Here is a 22,119-nt window from a genome sequence, read left to right as displayed (position 1 = left end):
TTATAGAAAAATATTGCTGCCAAAGGCAGTTCGATCAGTTACTAAATTCCAGGGTTCACTTACACCGCCCTGTAAATGTTTAATGGGTGTGTTCGATATAGACATGAAATATTATCATCGTTAGTGTGTTATTAGCTTAAGCACATTGTGTTTGTCTATACGCGTGACTTTGATGTAGATCAGATCACATTTTGTGAACAATTAATGCAGAAAACCAGGTAATTCCAAGAGGTTCGCTTACTTTTTGTTGTCTCTGTATTAAAAAAAAAAAAAATCAGGATCAGGATAAAACGATAAACGTAGCCGAGGTCAGGATTCAGGAGATCAACGTAGTCAGGCATACCAAGGTCAAAACACGGGTAAACAGGAATGTAAAACGCTATCTGGGCACTAGCACAAGGCATAGACAACCATCAGAAGGCAAGGTATAGCTGGTCTGAGGAGCCTGAATAGGGAACCGCAGAGGAAGTACGAATTTCCCATCAAACCATCATGATGTCACTTCCGGTGTCCGGGAATTGCGACCACTTTGAGTGTGGCGTAATCTCCCTTCCTAAAAACCTGCAGTTAGGGAGTTCGCCACTAAAGGAGAACGCCGTGCAGCTGGAGGTCTGCCTCTCCTGCGCGGCTCTTCAGATGACGGTAGCGGAAGTGACCGTGCGGTGGAGGGGGGTCTCCCTCTCCTTCGTGGCGGCTGCTGCGGAGGTGACCGTGCGGTGGAGGGGGGTACTCCCTCTCCTTCGTGGCTGCTGCTGCGGAGGTGGACGTGCGGTGGAGGGGGGTCTCCCTCTCCTTTGTGGCGGCTTCTGCGGAGGTAGCCACGCGGAGGAGGGGGGTCTCCCTCTCCTATGCGGCAGCATAGGAACCGGGGACAGGTGAGTAACACCTTTAGGTACTTTTTGATGAGAATAACGTATACTTTTTAAAAGGACATCTGTGAAGTAATAAGGTTGTCTATTTTACAATACTTATTCCCAAAGTATTCCCTTTAGATTTTAAGAAAATTCTATTTTCACTGAAAGAGAACATTTCGCATTTACGTGATATTACATGAAAACAGCGAAATGCCAAATCAAGGTACTATTCTAGTACTAGTTTTTCAATCAAGGTACTATACTAAGGAAGCATTAAAGCATTGATTTACTTGTAAATACATTCTTTATGAGACTTAAAGGAATACTAAGCCATTAAATTAATATGACCTTATAAACTAAGGAATGTGAATGAGTTTGAGCACTATTAAATATGTCATAAAAAAGAATAAAGTTTAATTATGCATACAAATCACATTTATTTGCATTTATTGACAATAAGTCATTGTAATAAAAATAGTTTACATTGTATGAGTTAATTAAAGGTGTGGCACAACTAGTAATTCTAAGTCTGAAAGAGAGAGGCATACAGGCTAATGTTTATGGGCAGGCTGCCCCCCTGGACAGGTCCTAATTCATCTAGTTGTGAATAGGTTACATGATAACAATTATTAGGAAATACACCTCAATATGTATAGCTTGGAGGAGATAAGAGAATGTGGATGTGATAGAAATGTTAAAATTATTCATGGTTTACCCCTTAAGGATAGAGCTGTTTTTTTATGTTTTGTACCCATCGTGACAATGGCTGTTTCAACATTTCTGCAGTGTTCATGTTTAGCTGTAATTTTCTCATTTACTGTACTCACACAATGCATTATTATATATTGGGGGGTTTTTTTCAGGAGAAGAAGGGCTTTCTGTAGATACCATTATTTTAATCATATATAAATAAATATAAAATATGGTAATGTTTTTTAAAGGACTTTTTCTGACTTTTATTAGAAAAATATTTTACTCATCTCCAAAAGCTAATGAAAAAGAGGCCCCCAGAGTGACAACGTGCGGCATATTAAATATTTAAGAGTTAAATTACTGGCATTTGAAAAACCTATGGGGTTTTTCAAGGATGTCCCAAATAACACGTATTGTGCAGGATGACCACATGTTAAAAAAATATGGAAATTTGAAAAATGTGCAACTTCCAAATGTGGCCGGTTATCCCTGAAACAACCTGACAAACCTATGTATAAGTGACATTGAACTCAACAGATGTTGCTGAACACATATTGGAGTGTTGTTTGGCAGTGACACATACCTAAAGTAGAATGTGTGTGAAGAAAGCTACTGCAAACGAAGTCAGGTGGTAAAATGTGTGCATATGTTAAAATACAAGCATCTGAAATACCCTGGGGTGTCTAGTTTTCTAAAATGTATGCTTAGATGGGGTAAATTGAATTAGTTGGCATCAAAGATGTCCCAAATAGGACATGTGTGTAGGCTGACAGATGTCAAAAAAATATATATATATATATACGCACCAACCAAATGTGGCCCTTTAGAATACAGAGGCAGAATGACCATTTTTGGGGGGAAAATGCATCTCCAAAACTGCAGCTCTTGTGTGGTGTTCCTGCTCTGCAGTGGTCAGTACCTAACAAAAGTGGTCCAAGGAAGGAAAAGCAGTGAACCAGCAACAGGGTCATGAGCGGTCAAGGCTCATTGATGCATGTGGGGAGTGATACCTGGCACGTGTGGTCGAAATCTAACAAACTACTGTAGCTCAAATTGCTGAAAAAAGTTAATGCTGGTAGAAAGGTGTCAGAACAAACAGTGCATTGCAGTCTGTTGCGTCTGGGGCTGCGTTGCCGCAGACTGGTCATGGGTGCCCATGCCGACTCTTGTCCACTGCTGAAAGCGCTTAAAATGGGCACGAGAGCATAAGAACTGGACTATGCAGCAATGGAAGATGGTGGCCTGGTCTGATGAATCACATTTTCTTTTACATCACGTAGATGGCCAGGTGCGTGTGCGTTGCTTAGCTGGGGAAGACATGGCACTAGGATGCATCCATGGAGCTCCCACCTCACTACTTACAGGACTTAAAGGATATTTTGGTGCCAGATATCACAGCATCCCTTCAGAGCTCTAGTTGAGTCCATGCCTCAATCGTTCAGGGCTGTTTTGGTGGCAAAAGGGGGACCTACACAATATTAGACAGATGGCTGACCTGTGTATATGCGGATGGCACCATATTCTACTCTATAAAAGCAGAAAGATGGATTGCTAGGAAAAAAATATTTTAAAATATTCATTAAACAGTCTCAATGATTTTTTAAACAAGGCAAAGTTAAATTGTCATGTTTGACTGGACATATCTCCTGCATAGCAAATAACTGAGTATATGGGGGAGTTTGCCCATTTAAGGCCACTAAAAATCTGTGAAGCATCTGAAAATGTCTGCCTTTCAAAATTCTACTGTAATAATTAATATTCATGCACTAAATGAGCAAAAATATTGGGACTATTACACCAACAGGGACTTTGTTGACATTGCATTCTAAAAGCAAGGTCCATAATGACATGGTTGAATGAATTTGTTGAGGAAGAACTTGACTGGCCTGCACAGAACCCATACCTCAACCCCTTCGGATACTTTTGGGAATGGGGGGAACTGAAACGGAGATTGCGAGCCAGGCCTTCTCGTCCGAAATCAGTGACTGATCTCACTAATGTTCTACTGGATGAACGGGCAAAATTCCTCACAGAAACACTCCAAAATCTCGTGGAAAGCCCTCCTAGAATAGTGGAAGCTGTTATAGCTGCAAATGGGCAGCCAATTTCATATATGTTTTTAGAATGTGATATATATGTATGTATTTGTTTTACATGTGTAACCTTGTAGCTATGTTGTAATTAGAAATGCTCCTCAGGACACACATTTAAATAAGTAAGCAACATAAATTAAATAAATAAATAAATAAATAAATGTTCTGAATGTATTTTCTGTGTGTAACTTATTAAAAGTGTGTGTTTCTTCTGTGCTATTATGTTCTGAACTGTAAGACTGACAAACATAAAATAAAAGTTTGGCGCTTATTACCTGCAGCTATATTGCAGATAATTTACCATGATTCTCCATTTCCAACAATCATTACAGCAGCTCTCACTGTGCAGAGCCTAGACACCTTTAGACCTTGCCTGGTATCCTGATATCTTCACAATGGAGGGGGTGGTGGTTACTGGCTCTCCAGTGGTTTTTTGAGAATATTTGATACAGTCCTAACATCAACATCTGAGGGATTTAGGAGTAATTATTACCAAGGACTAAAGGGTAGGTAGACAATGCAATAGGGCAGCACGAAATGCTAGTAAATACAGTAAGATAAGCCCAGTGACTTATTACTTATTACTGAAAGTATTCAGAAATTGGGCAGACTAGATGAGCCGACCCTTTTTTTCACTGACTTTTATGTTTTTTGTTGTCTTTTGAAGAGAAAGAGCAGTGTTTTTGCTGCACATTGAATTGATAAAAAAGCATATACTTAACTTTTGATACATATTGATACTTACAGTATACACTTAGTGTTTCAGAAAGGCAGAGGTTATTTAATGCAAAGTTCTGATACAAACATTTGTATTTTATAGTAAATATCTAACACAGTATGGGATAAGTTCACGGCCAGAATCTAAGACAAGACCAAAGACTGATTCTTACAGCATGAAAAATGGTTATCTGCTGTCAAATCCTATGTTTCTTTCCATACAGATGCTATAAAATATTGTAACTAAAGTGTAAAGTGAACTCTTCCCTTTGCTGATGTCGGCCCTGTAACTTGTATCTATTAGGTAGATGGGATGCCTGCGTTCATACTAGAAAAGGGTGCCTTTCCAGCACATACAGATGTGCTCCCATTTTACACATGTATGAAGATACTAGGAAATTATCAGACACACAGTAAATTAATTTATGCCCTAACTTCTGTTTCTGTAAAATCAAATTTTATGTGATATACTACTTGTTATGTACCACTTGCCCATTGTACAGAGCTCTTGAATGTACTAGCACTTTATACGTTTATAAATGATAAATAATAACGGTTAGAGTTATATATGGGATGTCTAAATGAAATCTTTTTTTTAAGGAATGCAAACTTTTACCTGTATAATAGTTTATGTCACTATGTACCAAATACTAATAAAGAAAGCATGTGCTAGCCTAGTAAATATATATATATAAAGAACAGCAGACATATTTCTCTCTCACTCTCTCATTCTTAATTTATAATTACATTGACCTACAGTCTTACATTCTAGCCAATTCATCAGCATTCCTTCTGCCAAATAATTGCCCTGAAAATGTCCTGATTCCTGCTGTTAAGGGCACCTGAGAAGCTCACACGCCGTGTCCATGTAAGGTGGTTTCCAGTTAAACTCAATAAACCTGCCAAGAATGATCTTCCTGTATATGTTTAAGCACTGTAGATAATCATCATTTTATGACCTCATAATTTTTGAGAGAGTTAATGTTGTTACTTAAATCTTCCTCCCTTGTCTGCAATAATGCCTTAATGCAAGAAGAAACTATTTTTTTGAGCAGTAAAATTCTCCATAGAATATACAACTTGGGTAAATTAATTAAAGGTCAAATTCCGCTGGCCATGCCCCAATAAGATTTTTTTTTATCTTAGGGAACATACTAGGAGATGAGACACACCTTGCTCCTATCATTTAGAGTGAAATGGTTCTTTACATCTATTGGTTTTTATGATATAACAAATAGTAATACGTGAAACTTGAAACTGATGGTTTGTTTCTTTGCTAAAGCCTAAGGGAGAGAAGGCCTTTTAAAATCACATTACTTGTTTGTATGGCTTTAGTCTCCGTTTTCTATATTTGTCTCTCAAATAAACTGACCTTCAATGGCAGGCTTTAGAATTCAGGCTTCACATTTTAATTGGTATGGATTACAAGTATTCATAAAGAGGTTGGTGATCTCTGTGACCTAACAGTGAGGTGTCATCCATGCCGATCAGCAGTTCAGCACCTGGCAATCTGGAGATTAGTTATAGTGAAAGCCAGAGATTACTTTGAACTGCAACTTTTACCAGCTGCAAAGTTGAAGAAGACGGAGAGAGGCGATTTGATAGAATCATTTAAATTCATTAACAAAGTACAGGAGGTAAGTTTACTCCAAATGAGGAGAAATGTTAGAACAAGCAGTCATGATCTAAAAGTAGAGGCCCAGAGGTTCAGATGCAATGTAAGTAAGTTTGGTAGATAAGTGGAATGGCATCCCAGCAAAAGTGGTAGAGCCTAAAACACTGAGGGGATTTAAACTTGCATGGGATTGCCATAACTCGATCCTTAATCTAAAATGAGACCAAGGAGTGATTAAGGTCTGAATCTCTGAATGTTTCTTATCTGCTGTCAAGTTATTTGTTTCTATGTATTTCATTTGGAAACTAAAATACGTTATTGGCTATATCACATAAAATTTTATTGTGTGCGTATCAGAATTATATTTTATATTGTAATGTAATTCTACTTTGGAACTAGTCTGAATTGTGTCAGAATAACACATTTCCACTCTGACCCTGACATGTCTTAAAAATGGGCTAATGAGACCACACATAGTGATGAGAGACTATCCAGTTCCTGTAACTGTTTAATCTTTATCTTGTTCCATTTCTTTAGTGTGATTAGGATACATGTTTATTGCACAACTGTCAGCTGTGCGGTATCTGATGTTTGTCATAGGCATCTCTGTATAGCTCCTCGTCTTTTGCAATAACAATTTGCTCATTTCATCTGGTTTTTACTACACACACGAAAAAGGAAGTAGTGTATTATTAACATTCATAAATGAATGTTATCAGGACGTAAATGTATATGTGCAATATACAGTGTATTTGAATCACATAGTAATGGTTTAGCACTTGGTTTAAAATGCATTATGGAAAATGTAGTCAAACAGGATTTTTTGGTCTAGAAGCATCATTTGAGATGAGTCATGTCATTAGCATATATGTGAGCATTTACTGTTAGACACTTGGTTTCTAATGGACATAATAGCTTTGTTGTATTTTTTTTCTAGACTGGAAAACTCAACTGAAAGGTTGAAAACCTTATTACCTGGTTCTAAAAATGATATTATTTAAAGTGGAAGAGCAAATAAAATTAAAAATAAAGTATGTTGTACTCATGACCCTAGGAGAACCATAATTGATTGAGCCTTTATTTTAGGCTGTGGGTCATATCTGGCAGAGCTTCTGTGTCAGGGCATCCAGGTTTCTGCTCAACATCAATGAGTGTTATTGAGTTGCTTAGACCTCTGTTCACAATGATCCAATTGCTGTTACACTTGCATTGAGGAATTTGCATAAGTGTGCAGGATATGCAATTTTTTTTAAACCTTGCTATTAGGGCCACTTCTAGAACATCTCTCTGTAAATATGAAAACAAAAGAACGAAAAAGAACAAAGTAGAAATTCTATAAAATAATGTATTCTTTTACAAGACAGGTTGGTTAGAAAAGAAGAAAAGAGACGAAAACAGAGAACTTAGAAGTGGTGATGTTTGTTCTGTGCATCTTTTTGGATGTTTTATTGTTCCTTATTTAAGTTGTTAATATTACAGTTTTATCTTGAGAAAGAGAAGTTAAAAAGTAAAAAAAAATATTAAAAAAAAATAAGAATTCAATGTCTCTTTTGATTTTCAGTCACTAGATGGCACTGGTTACACAGGACTATAAGTAAGCACTCCTGCGCAACTAGTTGCCATTTTGTAATTTACGCAACCAGGAAAGGGCTGGCATTTTCTGTCCTGGAAGGCAGATAAAACTGGACGCCCCCCTGGCCCCTTGCCCCACCCTTGGTAACTAATATATACGTATACTATATCACACTTACACACCGATCCACTATAACAGACACTCACATTCACACTAACACACTCACACTAAAACATTCTCACTTTTACTTCATTGCAATCACAACTCACTTCCATCACACAGAACATCTCACTCCCTCACACATATCGCACATCACTCCATCACACCTATCACACATCACTCCCTCACTGCCGTCACACCTCACTCCCTCACATGTATCACCACTCACACCTTTCACTTCCACCTTTACCTTACACACTGTGCAAGCGGCCTCATTATTATCTGCTACTCTGAAATGTGGAAACAGGGAAAAGAAAAAATGTCGGTGCGCTAAGCTAGTCACAGGCTCAAATAATACAAATATGTAATACGAGGCCTACCAAACAGGTGTAAGCATGCAGCAAGAAACAGTGTATTGGCTGTACAATGTATACAAAAAACAAAAACTGTCTGCGCTTCTTACCCTAATAAAGTTGGCAACAAATATATAAACATAATATAAATGAGAGGTTTTGGTTATATGAATTGGCCAAAGCATAATTAAGCTCACCCGCCACGTCAAGGCACACTCTCAATAGGGTGAGAACCTACTCTCACTTCCTACATAGTGGACACACAAAGCAGTTTATACTGCTACCAAAACCTTATTAATGTGTTGGGGGAGGTGCAATTAAACCTCCTCCCCATTAACCCCTGGACAGCAAGCTGCAACCAGACTGATGAGGAGCCAACAACCTCAAATATGTGCAAACAGGGAAAAGAAAAAATGTCGGTGCGCTAAGCTAGTCACAGGCTCAAATAATACAAATATGTAATACGAGGCCTACCAAACAGGTGTAAGCATGCAGCAAGAAACAGTGTATTGGCTGTACAATGTATACAAAAAACAAAAACTGTCTGCGCTTCTTACCCTAATAAAGTTGGCAACAAATATATAAACATAATATAAATGAGAGGTTTTGGTTATATGAATTGGCCAAAGCATAATTAAGCTCACCCGCCACGTCAAGGCACACTCTCAATAGGGTGAGAACCTACTCTCACTTCCTACATAGTACTCTGAAATGTGGCACTAAATTATTTTTTATGTGATCATTTTTGCCAGTTGGGCACTTTTTTTCTTTAGTTTGAAAAAAGGCAGCCCCATTCCACGAGCTGATGATGAGAACACACGGGAACGTATTAAAGAGGCTAGATGGATAGGTACATAGAAGTGTAATGTTCTAACTTAGATTTTCTTCTATGACCATGACAACAGTGCTTGTTTTATAAAATGCCCTTTGATCTCAATAGATCAAAGGTGTTCCTATACACATTATAGCCATTGGCGCTGTAACACTCTTAGGGTCTAATCACCTGACAAAGCCATTACATTCAAATGTGATTTATGTGGTGTCAGAAATAGAATTCCCAACTAAAATTGGAAAGATAACACTCCCTGAATGTGACAGGGGTAAATGTTTACCAATAGTTAATAGAACTGAGCATCTTATGTTGCATCTGTTGGGACCTTTTAAGACAAATCATTAAATTTGCTAACTATATCCCCATTCGCCTAAATTTGCTTCCAAAGCATTTACAGACCTTTTTCAGTACAGTAATGTTTGCACATTTTTAAAATACTAACATAAGGCAGAATAGGTATATTGTACATCAGAATTTGTGAGTGGTAGCAATTATCTTAACAGCAGAAAGCACTTATCAAAAGTGCAGGAGCTTCTGTTGCTGGCATGAGTTCACCTTGTTCTTCCTCTACCATGATGTAAGTTTTACTTTTGAAACTAGAAGCACGGTTTGCATCAAAGGGAGATGGTATTTTTCGTATTTATCTTCAATAAAAAATTTTATGCTACAGTATCAAATAAATAATTTAACCAATGACGTAAAATATAAAAGGGTGGCCGCATAAAAAGTATATTAAATCTACACTTTATTTTCATGTTGCCAACGTTCCAGGGTTTCGTAGAAACTGGCCATAGTTTTAAGAATTTAAAAATGTTCTACGGCAATAACATTTGTTGTTTTAAATGATTTTGTAATTACTTATTCTGGTGCACCTGGGTTAACAATAGTTTTATAAATCATGCTAATATATCTATTTAAAATTATTTTTGAAACCATATTTTCTGGAGGTTGTTTAATATAGCGTGCATGTACAAAATGTGTCACGTGTGGATCAGAGCAACCAAGTACCATGCTACATACAGTCTATTTCAATTAATATTTCTTCCAAAGCAGTGTTGTCACATCTGTCTTTTCTTCTGAGAAGTATTTAAATCCTAATTGTGGATCATATCTGTGCATATTTTAGCTACGCCCAAGGCTGTAATGATTACTAATACACAGAATAGCAACAGAAATCTGGATAAGCAAACTATAAAACCATCAAAATTATCTAAATGAATGAAAATAATAAGTTGTATAATCAAAGAAGTAAACAAGAGATAATCAAATTTGTATTAATCACATTCTTTGACAATAAAATATGATTTTTTATGAAATGATTAAATTACCATGCAATATAGATACTGATTAATGAAGCTAAAATGAATAGTCAAAAGAATGCAAACACAGTGCTATGACAAACACAATGTACACACTGCGAATTTAAATATGGGAATCAATCTGAATATTAATTTTATTTTAATTAAGCACAATGTACACACAGAGAATTTAAATATGGAAATTAATCTGAATATTAATTTTATTTTAATTATGCATGTATTTATCTCAATAAGAGAACAAAGCAATGTATACTGAATAATGCTTTTGGTTACTTTATCATCTGAGCTAGGATCCGACTAAATAATTTACAATATGGCCATTATTATTATGTAATTTATCCCTCTACAGCAATCAGTAACAAGTAAGCAAAGATGCAGAACCTATAGTATGCCCCTGCCCGGTTGAGAAAACCCCAAAACAAATTTTTCTAACATCGTCTAATTTCCAAGGTAGACTTCTGGAAGTCAGAGTAAATGGAAATTCAGACCCCATAGGATAACAAACTTCTCCCGCAATCCCAGCCAACTCTTTACAGACTATAATAGAACATTATGCTAGGAAGGTGAGGTGATACTATACCGCTCCAATCTCTATTATTTACCTATCTTAAATGTGAGGGTGTTAAGGCCAATACTAATTATACTATGCCCAAATAATGGATATCCAGTAAAACCTAATGGAAATTTCCTATACCAAGGTATGAATGAACTAGTAACACTTGACCAATTAGGGACACTTTAACATATATAATGATACAATTAATATTTTGATAAATAAATAATTACCTTTTTTTGGCAGAATTAGAAATGTTGCTGAGTAATTATCATGCCTAGCCTGGAAAACAGAGACTTAATTGTAAGAATAATATTTTGAGTAATGTTGCCTTGAACAAGTGATGGAAAATACAAACAACTGTTATATTTCTAAAATGTTCATCATGTGAATACATTATTAACTACATAATCAATATACTTAAATAAAAATGAAATATAAGATTAGACGTAACATAGGATTGAATGTATGAGTTAGTAAAACTCTAATCTATATTAGTAAAAGACATATAAACTTATCAGGAAACTTGAAGTAAATAAAACCCCGACAGTGTCAGATAGATACTCTATGAAGTTATATTTATAAACTCTTTAAAGATTGGTGGAGTAATTCAAATAATGAAAAGATGATGTATGTTTTCTCAGAATATAACTACTTAGTTACTAAGTTAGTTACATAGTTACATAGGCTATAAAAAAAAACATTGGTCCATCAAGTTCAGCCTTTCCCATATCTGTTAATTGCTTGCTGTTGATCCAAAAGAAGGCAAAAAAAGCCAGTTATGGCTCTCTCCAATATCGCAACAAACTTTACCCCAGAATGGCAATCAGATCTCTCCTTGGATCAAGAAGCTGTTTCCCCATAATTAAAAAATTATATCCCTGAATATTATGTTTTATCCAGTATTCATCCAGTTGCTGTTAAATGTCTGTACAGACTCTGATAAAAATAAAAAAAAATTGTTGCAGAATATTATGACATTATATAAATCAGCAAATTAAAATAATTATTTTATTATACTTATGGATAACAAAGGCACTACAGAACAAATTAAGAAACAAAAGAAAATATCAATAAACCAAAGACAGAATAAATGATAATAGATGAAAACTTGATTGAGGTGAGTATGACAGTCTATAGGACGAATAGTATGGAGAGTACGTTGGTATGTCATGGTTACGTGGAGTGGCAAATTCATAATCCACATACATTTTGAAGTAAAAAGTTCTAGTGGGTGAAACCATATAGGTCTTAATTGCATTCAAGACTGAGTTGTCTTCATATTGTTTTCTCAATATGTATCTTTCCCATATAATATGGTTGAGTGTGAGTGGAAGCTGGATATTTCTTATGTAAGTATAATAAGTAAAAGTTCACAAACCCAACTATTAACATTTTCAGAATGATATACTCCAGGTTATCTCCAATTGGGTAAGAGGACGTCACTGAAAGCCCCACCATTTTGAAGGAAGTTCACACCAGGTTATTTCCTCATTTTCATGGTTTTGCATGATAATTCCCAAATTTGCCAAAGTTCGGTAAATTAGCAATACATATGAATCCGAATGTACAAGTCTATTCCCTAATGGCACTTTTATTTTGAGACATCTGAACAGAAAAAGTGGATAGGCCTCCATGTGCAGACCTACACCTACTACATATTTTTTTTTTTACTATAAATGGAACTGATCCTGGGCACCACAGCACCATAGCAAGATAATAATTAGGAATGCTTTGACTTTCCTTTTTATATATAATGTGTATATGTACATCAAAATTCCCAACTTTTGTTTACATCTGTGTTTCGAAGTTTCTACATATAGGATGACAAAGTAAGCAAAATTAACAATACATATTGTATCTATAATAATAATAATAATAATAATATATACATCAATTTTTACAGATTTTCTTATATAAAAGATTTAGCAGAATAAACTACCAGTGGCTATACAAAATTACACAGGTTTAAATATAGTGGTGTATTAAAATTACAGTCCAAAATTTGAAACAAAAAAAAAAATTTTGCTAAATAAATAAAAAAATATTTGAAAGAGGGAATTTACCCCTGAGTTCAAGGTTACAAAGGAAGTATTTTAAAAATGAATTATTTTTTCAATGAAACAACCACATGTGTCTCCTGTCTTCTATCAAAGAAAGTTTAGTTTCATTTCTGCTTTCTAGAAGAGCTTATTATCACAGAAAAATAAACCTAATTGGGGAAAATAAATCACGTTTTTCAGGAAAAGGTACATTATACACTAAATTAAGAGGACCTCAATTACTTTAAAAAAAAAAAAAGATGTGTAGTGTTCCCTTTGTTTTTTTATGTGTGAGGTTATATTGCCCTGATGTATATAACCAAAAGTAGGTAAATAAACCATGTGGGATTAGCCAATTGGATTTTCTTACAAAACCTAATAATGTAGAGCTTGTAATGATATTGCAACTAAAGAGATGTATACACTGGGGCATCTGATTATTTAAAAAAGTATAGTATTTAGCAGTATCAGCACACAGACCTTGTAATACTTCTGTTCCACTGAATACTCCCTTCCCAGCTTTGTATGTGTTTATGCATGTATATGTACTTATCATTATGTAAAATTTTGAGAATGACTATTGATAAATACAGAAAAAAATTAGTTGTTATTTTAAATTTTCTAATGTAACATTTTTGTCAAAAATAGGCTTGGCATTGGTACATTTTAACAAATGTTTCAGATAAAATATGAATGGGGCATTACCTTATATCCTGTATTAGTATTCTTCAGTTCTGCAAATCTATGGATGTTGTCACACATATAACTGTTTATTATTTCATTGAACTCCAGAATAAAGCATCAGATCCAAATGTAAACATTTCCAGCACTTAAGTCTGAATGCAATCTCCTGGCTATTAAATATGATGGTTTACAGAAACAGTAGCTGTCGAAGGACTGACCCATAGTTAGTTCTGGAAGTCTCTGATTACTTGTCTGAGGTCCTGCTTTTTGTAAAAAAAAAAAAAGCTTTTCCAAACTATTTCTGGTAAACCTTACACCTCCAAGATAAAGAATGAATAATGAAAGTAGAACAAGCAGGCTTTGTTTAAGGTGTTAAAACAGTTTGTTGAAAATTCATCATGAAATAAAACATTAGGGCTTTGGTCCTATGGAACTAATGTTTAGAACAATTATATATACGTCTAGTTGATCAATTATTATACCCAGTGCAATGGTCCATATAATACAAAGGTTAAGTTCTCAGTAGACATTCAAGCATTCATATGGACATCAGATCAAAATCACTATTATTATTATTATTTATTATTATTATTATTATTATTATTTATAGCACCATCACATTCTTTAGCGCTGTATACGATTAATTTTGGAATAATGGGACTTCTTAATGTGCTGAGGTATATGGTTTGCTAAGCCAACATGTACCCAATATCTCCTAGAAGCAACTAGAGTAAAGAACCATGACTCAGTGCTGAATATTGCATTACATGTGATAGAAGTTACCTCTGATCACTACATAGGCAAAGGATTTCCCCTAAGGAAAACACCTGAACAGAATTGCATTCACTGGTCCCCAAAAAGCGACATAAACACTGCATGGACTGCTAGCTTACAGCACATGGGTGTGTGTTTAATATTTTAGGGCTTTGAAACTGATTACATATATGCGTTTAATATACAGTGTTTAATACTGACAAAACAATAAAACACCCAACAAACTGCAGTTATCACAAGTTATACCAACCAAATACATGTCCAAGCAAAATATTTTAAAAGGTAAGGCTTAAATAATAAACCGTAGTATGTAAATTACTAACAAATGATTTAAATGAAATTATCATATAATATTTATAATGCAATATATAGTGATTGCATATATATATATATATTTATATATATTCATTTAATATATAATAATAAATAATAATATAATAATAATATACAGTAATAACATACACTCAATGTTTAGGAAGTATATGTAGTTTATAATACCCACAAACTCACATTTCTTCAGTAGTAGGTCATTACATGTTGTCTTCTGAATAGTTGAAACATTTTTTATTTTGCAAAATCCCCATGTGCTACTACAAGGCGGGGAGGAAGGGGTTAAACGTCCTTCCCTTTACTAGTCTCAGATTACAATGAGAAGCCTCTTCTTCCCCGGCAGGGTTTTTACTTACATAGGTCTTTAGATCTCACTTGAAGAGAGCAGTGTATTTATGCCTGCCCTGCAAGTAGGTGGAAATAACAGCGAGGCTTTAAATGGACTTGGATATTTTATGAAGGCATTCTGAAAATTAATTCAACTGGAACAGAAGTTGGTGGACCTGCATTTTCGTTTGCCGATGGATGAGAGGAAACACATGTTAATGTTATCATGACCCTCATATAAGTGGCTCTGCTAGGATCTGTCTTTAGAGGAGCTCAAGGTGTTAGAACAAGGTGAAATTGAGTGAGGAACTTGTTGAAACTTAGCAGCTCAGCCAGGAAGTCCATTGCTTGTATAACAGGGAAACAACTTCTTGTGACCAAGACATGGAAATAATCGCATTGGCTTACAACTTGGACTATTCCCTCCTGAGTTACATAAAAGAACAACAGTAAGAACGTGGACGTTCCTGGTCACCCTTTGAAAGAGGACCACTAGAAACAGATAATCCTCTTTGAGGATTGACATTGACATTCTCCTGCAGTAAAAGTGTGAGCCTCGCTCACTTTGTGAACTGTTAGACACTAAGAAGGTACCAAGGCATCTGCAATATGAATTTGGCTAGATATCTCCTTAAGGTGGTTGTAGGTTTGATCTGGAACTGTTGTGTGGTGGGCAGTTTGAGTGAAAACCACGTCCATTCCAGCTTCATCTACAGGAGACTGCGGAATCACGAGAGGAAGGAAATCCAGAGAGAAATCCTTTCAATTCTGGGCTTGCCTCACAGACCTAGACCTTTCTCACCTGGGAAGCAAGCTTCTTCTGCTCCACTCTTCATGCTTGACCTATACAATGTGATGGCTAATGAAGAAGAGCATGGCTTGTTGGGGTACACGTTGAGTGGATCAGTGATGGAGAGTAGGGGGCTCAGGATGGGATACCCTACTGTGGCTAATGGGTATTCACGCAAAGCTCAGTCTTATCGAATGGCCCCGTTGACCACACAAAGCCCTCCCTTGGCCAGCTTGCATGATGCCAACTTTCTGAACGATGCAGACATGGTCATGAGCTTCGTCAATCTAGGTAGGTTTCTTATTCCTTGAAAGATGAATGTAGCTCGAACAACTAACATTCCAAAGCCTGACACTGTGTAGTTTTGCGTATCTTAGTGTTATAAGAGGTAGCAAACTAGACACTTTAAAGGGGCTACTGAGTGCCTTACAACTGGCAAGGGGTTAACTTGGAGTAGAAGACCTTTCATTAAAAATGCAGGCAAAATGTGTAAAACTCAGTAGGCTTATTTGAACAAAAATACAGTTTTATTTAAAATAACAGTAGATTGACTACTATTAACATTTTTTTTTATATTTACCTATTGTTTCGATTGATTATGGGATGTAGTATTTAACATTCCAGGGCTGGGAAACCTGACCTGAGTGGATCCATGCAAGCGTATTCAGTTAATTGACAGATTATGTACACTATCTCTCGAAGCCAGCAAAAATCCAATTTATCAAATCTTCCCAAACGTGTTAGTTCTGCAACAGAATGAAACGCCAAGTGACCGGTCACATATTGTACTGATCAGAGTTGGTTCTTTCGTTTACGTTGAATATCTCAACACATGCTGTAAAATACAAGCTTGTCAAATTGCATAGCACCAATCAGGTTTAATGTATTGATTTTCTCTGAAATGGCCCCTTGATAGGATCACTCATAACAAGTGGGTGTTTTCAAGAATACTATACATTCTAAATCTATTCCAAATCTCTCTGTCAATTATACTTCTAGAATTCTTTATTGGCTGGCATTGCTGTATATTAGCCTAATTATGCTCCAATTGACCAATCGCTAGAAATCCTGTTTAAATCAAAGTGGCATGCTGCCATATGAGGACAAGTGGTGTCAGCATGCAGTCGAAAAACAAACATTAGCTGCTATCCTGTGGTCAACTAAATGTGCTAAAGCGCTACCTCCTAGGTCAAGAATTAAGACAAGATGTAACCCACTGCTCTCAGACACTCTAAACTCCATGTTAAAGCAAGAATGCCAAATTATTAATAAAACGTCATAATAATCCCTCGAGTCAGCACTCGTTTCTGAAAGAAATGTTCGATTTGTTTTTTAATCTTAAAAAAAAACAACTTTAAAGGGCGTGTGTAAAGGACGGTTCTGGTGCACAGTGCTTAAGATGATGCAGTTACCATAGCAACCCATGAACTGCTTTATTTGCATCATATCGTTGTTTATGTTGTTTATGTTTATGTTTTTTTGCAATTAGTAATATGCATGCATTGGATCCATTTGTGTTTTTTTATGTATTTATTTTTATACTCAAGTAAAATGTGTAATTAAAAGATCAGAAAATGTTATACCAAATGACCGTAAATAAATATAAATAGATGTAGGTTTGGATGCATTTATGGCACTCACTTGCTCTTTATTCTGGGAAATATATCTAAGCAGCATGTTACAGTACTTGGGAAAATATCTCTAGTTGAAAGAACATGTTGAATAACTCCAGCTACAAAGTTACAGCTTGGTGTGAGTCAGGAAGGAAACGATTACTAAAAACATTATGCGCCCCAACAAGCATCTACTGGGCAAATACTTCACACAGCAATTTTGTGCTAATATTATGACATAAGACAACATAGATTTTCATGAAACTTAAACAGAGCCAGATATCAGGAACAAAAGAGGCGATTGTACTCTGATTTCTTCATAAACCTCCTAGTCAAAATCACGTTTGAACTTCTCACCTTTAAGAAAGCACATTAGCAGGGCCTGTGATTCTAATAAAATTAGCCAACTCTAGAAGTCGGGCAGACACAATTGAACATATTCATTGCCTGTATAAACAACTCACCGAGACTTTGGAAGTCTCAATCTGAACTAAACCAGCTTTGGTGGTTGAGGCACAATCCTGAAAAAATATAGCTGTAAACTTTCCCTGTGGCATCATGCCAAACAGAATCCTAGGGCACAAAACTACTAGTAAGAATTATAATCCAACCAAATACTAAATGAATATCAGTAGTGAAATTGATAATAATGTATTATTATTATTATTATTATTATTATTATTTAGTTTTAATGGTTGAGGCATAATCCTAGAAAAATATAGCAACAAACCTTCCCTGTGGTATAATGCCAAACAGCATCCCTAAACTCCAAGGAGGGCATTAAAACAACTGATAACAATAATTATTATTATTAATATTTTGTTATGTCATCCGTATGATGTTTTTGGTAGTTTTTTTATATTATTAGTAAGAGAGATTTATTAATATTCTATTTATAACAGTCCTTGGAGTTTAGGAATGCTGTTTGTCACGGTTTTTTTTTAGGATAATGCCTCAAACAACAACATATTGTTATTATTATTGATAATAATACTAATACTACTACTACTACTACTACTACTACTAATATTGATTAAGAAAAACAGCTGTCTTGCATTTATCATATAAAGTAATATTTTTTTAGTGTCCTGCTTTTCTATACAAAGCGGGATGAGAGAGATGGGAATTACATTTAAATGTGAGATTTCAACACATTTGACAAACATTCATAAAAGTATTTTAAATGCTGGCCCTTGTCGCTTAAACTAGTAACCACTGCACATTTACTAACAGAACGGATGAATAAAACTGCTTTTAACTGCTAGTTACTGTAACAAAAGTACCTGTTGTATCGTGAATCATATTTGATATCTTTAGTTACATGGAATTTCATTTACAATCTGGTTTTGCATGATTTCTGAAACACAGGAGCTTATGCCGAAACCTCAATGAAAAAAATTTCCTCCAGAAAACGGATTTAACATATGGGGACTTCTGTTTCTAGTTGATTTAATTTCCATTGACGGGTACAGTTCCGTTTTCATATTGCTATTTTCCACATCATGACCTTCTGTTTTAAAAGGCATTGTACAGAAAAAAGGGAAGAATTGGAGCAAACATTTTAATAGGGAAATTACGTTTATAGCGAAGATTATTAACATATTTACTATACAGGCGCTTCTTTGTGGTAAATACACCTATAGAAAGAGTGCCCTATGCCTAATCGCCGAAGATCTATGTTAAATTAATATATCTATATATATATATATATATATATATATATATATATATATATATATATTAATATAAATTATATATATGGTCAAGAGTGGCATAAATATTCGTTATTATGCCCGTTTGTCAATTCTTCCTTTTTAACTGTTTCATCGCAGGACTTCAGAATGTCTGTCAAACCGATACGGTAGATTAGTAGGATTTTTAGTTTTAAGTTAAAAAAAAGAACAAACGTAGAAGGTCTCCACTTGTTCAAAGAAGGTCTTGAATGTTCTGTATGCTACAGTCTTTTGGGTTAAATGCTAGTAAATAGGAGCCGACCATATAGGTTGCATTTTTAACCTAATATGCTTTCCACTCCGAGTATCTATGTTTGAGATTAAACCCTTCTACGGGTAGGTTTAACTCATCAGCAATTACTGGTTTAGCAAAACCATTTACAGAAGATCAAACAAGGGTACAATTAGCAATACGCCCCTAAAAATCATTCTTTGTTACAATTAAGCAGTGAACACTTGAAGTTAATAATGCTTCACGGCAGTGAAGGTTTTTTTTTTTTTTCGGATTATGAATGGAGATCAAAGACCTAAAAGACCCCAGTCTTCTGACAAGCAGAGATCCTACTTAATGCAGCCCATCATTGCCTATTCATCAAATGGAAAGAACAGAAATTACTATGAGGTTTTGATTGGATTGTAAAACAAGCTGGATGGCTAGAGCAAAAAAAAATATATATATTTTTGGATTTTTTAAAAGCATTTTAAATTAATTAATGGACCACCGCCTAGCCCTGGAGCTATCTAGGGGCACTCCACTGAGGTCAGTGTGATCGCATTCCAACTTCTAGGCTTTGCATTGCTTATCCCTTTAGGCTGACTCATGCTTAAATCAATTAGTTCCGGTTTTAATTTATACATCAAGGTTTAGATTAAGCTTCAAGCGATTGAAAATGATTAGTTTATGAAGTGCCAATTACAGTCTCCCTCTTGGAGTCAGAATCCCAAGAGTTTTCTTGGGTTGGGTCATTTTCAATCATTTCAAATAGTTTCCCACACCTCTGTTTTCTCTAGATTTTGATTTCGTTTCTGTTCTCCTTTGTTCTGGACTTCTTCTAAAGCCATCCTCTTTTCATTTATTGACAATTTTATTTGGCCAAGGGCAACGAAACTGTCCTACAGGCAGGTGGAGGAGAGTCCATATCTTTCATAATGAAAGACCAGCTCATCTATTACGATCATGAATCTCATTCATGCTCTTTAATGCCTACAGCTCTCTCTATTCACTTAATCGGAGACGACAATAGGTCATAGTTTCATAATATCCAGTAATTAAGCCTTTTAGACCAGGGCACTAATTGTAACCCTAGATTAGGTTTTAATTAAAATCAACGTCTATTCTCCTTCAATTCAAGAACTTTTAAAGTAGCAACATGTTCTATAGGCTAATTAAAAAATACATTTTGATATACTAAAGTGTCAAGCCCAATTAGCATCATTTCATATATTTTTCCGTGGGTTAAGAATTACTGGGCTTTCATAAAATAGACACAAATAATACAAATGATGTCCATAAATTGTTGTTTTACAGACATTTCAAATGACTTTTTGCTAGAAATGTTAATATGATAAACATATAAATGTGTTAAAATACAAATATCTGTTCCTGGTTTCTTCTCCTACTTTTTTTTAGTCTAGGAGCACTTGAGGATAAAATCTGATAATTATTTATTGAATGACAATGGGTTGCAATGCACAATGATGACGTCAGGTGGCTTAGCCCTTAATTAATTAGTGGTATTATAAGGTAAGGCAAATGTTCGAATACTTGTGGTTCTTCTTCCAAGGCACCGCACTGTATTCCCAGTAGTCCTGATGAAGGCCACGTTCTATGGCCCCACGTATAATCCAGTCTAATAATAGTACTATAGTCGTGGGAAAGCTCTTAATGCGCACTGCTTTTATTATATGTGGCAGTGCGGGTGAGTGGATCACACACGGGAAGAGATCAGAGGCAAACAAGAGGTGCCATTGTTCTCTCTCCCTATATTTATGAATGACTCACACTCCAGGCAAAGATTATATTTTATTGGCCATGGCGTAGGGTTTCCCCTGCTTGCTCATCTCATAAAATGACACACCAGGTTAGCAAGATGTAGAACTTCCATGGGGAGATTTGAGAGAATGAAAGCATAGAAGACGTTAAACGAGATTATGTATGTGGAGGGGTTTATGAGATATTATACTAACAGGTGAGGTCACATTCCCATGAAATCAGTGACTATTTCTCAATGAGGCTCTTGGGGGGTAAAACTTACTGAGGCCAATCTGAACCTGACCGTGCAGTGTCCAGGTAATAACTCACTGCAGTTATCGTTTTATTCTGCTTTGACCAGATCTGACATTAAACATCACAATGTGAGTTACATTTCCCACCCAGCCAGTGTTATTTAAGCCTGTTGTTTTTAATATAGTTTGTTTCCTTGGAAATGGCAAGGTATTTCATTAAACACATACAGAGATGATGTCAATTGTGATCTTTCACCAGGGCAGATAATTACACCTTTTAGCCACTTGGAAGATTTAGCACTTAGGCAGTTAAGCATATCTTGGACAAGGACTTTAATTTATCCAACAATACTAAGCCACACTAGCCCAATATATAAACATACAAATCTATATTATGTTTATATAAATAATTAAAGCATGAAAGAACAGGAATTTGTTTTCAATGACCTCTGAAGGTTCGATAGCAGCACAATACAATATTAACGAGTGTTTCATATCCTATAAAGGTTTGATACATTGTAATAAAAATAAAATGTAATTATTGAGTTCTACTAACAAGATGCTTGCAACAATATGGAGTTAAAGGATCATTCTTGTGGTCTAATGTAATAAATGAACATTTACTGTAATATGCAAATTAATCAGATTTTAGGATAACAGTCGATGTGACACGTGTGTCTCGCTAAAATATTGAGTGATGATTTCACATGTAGGAATATGCAATCCATCTTTGAAATTAGTACCATTTGCTTGCCATTCCAGCAATGACATACCTGCATTTACTTTACAAATCAATGAATACTATTGAAAATCTGAACCTTTTTTAATAAAACATGTTA

General features: G+C 35.4%; 1 protein-coding gene across 3 annotated transcripts in view; it reads left to right on the top strand.

Moving 5' to 3' along the window:
* Nucleotides 1-15,527: 15,527 nt before the first annotated feature.
* Nucleotides 15,528-22,119, top strand: part of LOC149302353 (bone morphogenetic protein 5-like) — a 61,710-nt gene continuing 55,118 nt past the window's right edge. For all 3 annotated transcript variants that reach the window (XM_089482515.1, XM_089482514.1, XM_089482513.1), the window contains exon 1: nucleotides 15,528-15,999. In XM_089482515.1, coding sequence (XP_089338641.1) covers nucleotides 15,528-15,999 — 472 coding nt within the window. The remainder of the gene's footprint in view (nucleotides 16,000-22,119) is intronic.

Source organism: Sceloporus occidentalis, unplaced genomic scaffold (genome assembly GCF_023333645.1).
Source record: "Sceloporus occidentalis isolate IW3139 unplaced genomic scaffold, rSceOcc1.0.p SCAF_19, whole genome shotgun sequence".
In the NCBI taxonomy this organism is placed as follows: Eukaryota; Metazoa; Chordata; class Lepidosauria; order Squamata; family Phrynosomatidae; genus Sceloporus; species Sceloporus occidentalis.
The sequence above is the reverse complement of the archived record's forward strand: the minus strand, read 5'-3'. Positions and strand labels throughout refer to the sequence as shown.